General features: G+C 39.1%; 1 protein-coding gene across 1 annotated transcript; it reads left to right on the top strand.

Moving 5' to 3' along the window:
• Positions 1-577: 577 nt before the first annotated feature.
• Positions 578-1,525, top strand: LOC124092730 (olfactory receptor 5B3-like). Its single transcript, XM_046444536.1, has one exon. The coding sequence runs from the start codon at positions 581-583 to the stop codon at positions 1,523-1,525; it is 945 nt and encodes a 314-aa protein (XP_046300492.1). The 5' UTR covers positions 578-580.
• The last annotated feature ends 1,876 nt before the right edge of the window (positions 1,526-3,401 follow it).

Below are 3,401 nucleotides of genomic sequence, written 5' to 3'. Positions count from 1 at the left end.
GTTCACCATAAATTCAGTTAAAATACAGATGAGACCCTTAGACTTAGGAACTACTCAACACGTATAAAAGTTTTCATGTGTCCAGAGCCAGGATTTTCAACTAACACTTGTGCAAATGATGATTAAATTACTGTACCTCTTGTGCTTTAGTATATACATGAGGAAACAACCAATAGAACCCATGATGTTGAGAGGAGCCAGTGGATACACAGCCTCAGGGCCTTCTGCAGTTCTGGGAATGTGGGCAAAAAGGAGGGTCAGTTTGTAATGAATTCAGCAGAGGAGCCTGGGCAGATTCATCCTTAATAGTCCTTATGATCAAATTTTTAATTGACTACATGTCAGATAACAAATGTGTGTAGTTTTAAAAATTGTGTATGTGATTAAGATTCTAAAGATTTGACAGTATGTAACCCTTTGCATAATTAATGCACCAAATTTGATTCTGATAGCCAGGCTATTTCTGGCGAATCTCAAAGTACAACATGTATGCATGCTTTCAAATTCAATTAATTTCTTTATCATTCTGTTTTTTTCCCCTCATGATTATATAATATATAGTGATTGTGAGGTATCACTGATGGAAAACAGGACAAAAGTGACAGAGTTCATCCTGCTGGGACTGACCAAGGACTCAGATCTACAGCTTCCCCTCTTTGTGACCTTCTTCCTCATCTACACCATCACTCTGGTTGGGAACCTGGGGATGATCCTGTTGATTGTCTTGGACTCCCGTCTCCACACTCCCATGTACTTTTTTCTTGGTAACTTGGCTCTGGTGGATTTTTGCTACTCTTCAGCTGTCACTCCCAAGGTCATGGCTGGGCTCCTTTTAAGAGACAAGGTCATCTCCTACAATGCGTGTGCTGCTCAGATGTACTTTTTTGGAGCCTTTGGTACTGTTGAAAATTACCTCCTGGCCTCAATGGCCTATGATCGCTATGTAGCAGTGTGCAAGCCCCTGCACTACACCACCACCATGACCACACGTGTGTGTACCTGGCTGATCTTAGGCTCCTATATTGTTAGTTTCCTGAATGCCTCTATCCACATTGGGGACATGTTCAGTCTCTCCTTCTGTAAGTCCAATGTGGTCCACCATTTTTTCTGTGATGTTCCAGCAGTCATGGTTCTCTCTTGCTCTGATAGGCATGTTAGTGAGCTGGTTCTTGTTTCTATTGTGAGCTTCAATATCTTTTTTGCTCTCCTAGTTATCTTAATATCCTACATGTTCATTTTTATCACCATCCTAAAGATGCGATCAGATACAGGACATAGGAAGGCTCTGTCCACCTGTGCCTCCCACTTCACTGCAGTCTCCATTTTCTATGGGACTGTTATCTTCATGTACTTACAGCCCAGCTCCAGTCACTCCATGGACACAGACAAAATCTCATCTGTGTTCTATACTATGGTCATCCCCATGCTGAACCCTGTGGTCTACAGCCTGAGGAACAGGGAAGTCAAGGGTGCCTTCTTGAAGATCAAGAGTTTATTCATTTGCCAGAAGCAAAGTAATCTTTAGGATTTTGAATTTTGGTGCACAATTGCTGGGTTCATTTCTCTCACATTCCCTCCATGTGCTGAGTTGCATTTTATCCCCACACTAAAGTTCTTTTGTGATATTGTTACCTGTTCTTGTCTGGAAAAGAAAAAAGAAATATTTTGTCCAGAAAAACAAAATGAGAATAGCTCTCTTCAGGGTCTGCTTGTGAAAACTCTCACTGACGAAATATTTCTATTTCCAGAAATAGAGGAAATTCATGCAGGTGTCCCATGAGATCACATATAGATGGATGAGGTATATTTACCAGAACTAATTGTGATGTCACTATTTGTGGTGGTTAATTTGTTGGCTTGAGTAGGTTAAGTGATAACCAAGTAGCCACTGAAGCATGCTTCTTCATGTGTAATTGTGTCTCCCAAAGAGTCTAGTATTTGAAATAATAGGCTTATGAAAGAAGATTTGCCCTCATCTATGTCAGTGGCCATGATCCAATCCATTCAGGCTTCCATGAATACAGCTGAAATGGAGAAGCACTTCTTCTTCTCTCTCTCTCTCTCTCTCTCTCTCTCTCTCTGTATGTGTGTGTGTTTCTCTGTCTCTCTGTCTCTGTCTCGTTCACTCTTTCCCCCTTGCCCTGTCTCTCTTTCACTTCTTCAGCTGGGACACCTGTCTTCTCTTACCCTTGGACGCCAGAGCTACGGATTTGGCCCTGGGTTGTCTTAGACTGACACCATTCACACTCAACTTCTTCTTCGTGGTCATTTGAATTCAGACTGAATTAAGCACCTGCTTTCCTTGTTCTCCAGTTTGTACACAGCAGCACGTGAAGGTACTTCCCAAACTCCAAATTATATGATCTGATATTTCTAATAAATCTCCTCTTACGTATCTCTCCATATCCTACTGATCCTATTTCACTGGAGAACCCAGACTAACATACTAGTGTTTAATAAATCATAAATTAATATTTGACTTAGGTACTAGAACAAAACTTTGTCTGACATTTCTTCATTTCCTTTACTGCTGTTCTAGGAGTCCTTTTGAGAAAAACTGTGATATATTATTAGCATATGTGCTTTGGACTTTTTAATGAGAGATAAATAAATGTTATCTCATATGAATTCATATTTCCATTTGACTAACTCATTTTGTGTCTTCCACGTGTCCACATTTTAGTTTTTAAAAGGATAAAAAAGTAGATAAGAAAATTCAGGAATGATAAAAGCATTTTAATGTATTCATCTATTACCACCAACTTTCATCTTGTTTAAAAATTAAACTGAGTAACAAATATTATTTTAAATTTCATCTGCAAATGCTTTGAAATCAATGCTGACATTCAGTTTTACTTAAGCCGAGTTACATTCTCTCTTGTCATTCCCCAGTCTCTCTCTTTTTTATTGATTTCTTCTGTATTCCTTCACAACTCCAACCATGCTCATGCCTCAGGGTCTTTCACTTAATATTACTTATATGAGAATGTTCTCACCCCCCATTCAGACCTTTGCTTCAGTGTTTCTCTAACATGGAGTCCTTCCCTGACCACCTTTATATATTGGTTCCTGTCTACTCACTACCTAAACCTTCCCTCATCCTATATTATTCTTCACAGTTCTTATCACCCTCACCTATTATATACTTGTTCAGCTGTATCTCATTTATCTCCCCCAAGCAGAATGTGAACTTCACAAGAGCAGTGACCTTGTTATGTCCACAACATAAACGTCAGCGCCTGAATACATGTCTGTTTCATAATGTCTTCTAATACATGTTTGTTAAATGGATGAATAAACTAATTGAGCTTTGAGTTTAATTTTACTAATATGTTGACTCTTTGAATCATTGGTTTTGTGATGACTCCTATTTTGAAAGCCTTCTAGATCAATATCCAGTG

This window comes from Marmota monax, unplaced genomic scaffold (assembly GCF_021218885.2).
Source record: "Marmota monax isolate L192 unplaced genomic scaffold, Marmota_monax_Labrador192_F-V1.1 WCK01_AAM20220418_F8-fsc00038, whole genome shotgun sequence".
NCBI lineage: Eukaryota > Metazoa > Chordata > Mammalia > Rodentia > Sciuridae > Marmota > Marmota monax.
The sequence above is the reverse complement of the archived record's forward strand: the minus strand, read 5'-3'. Positions and strand labels throughout refer to the sequence as shown.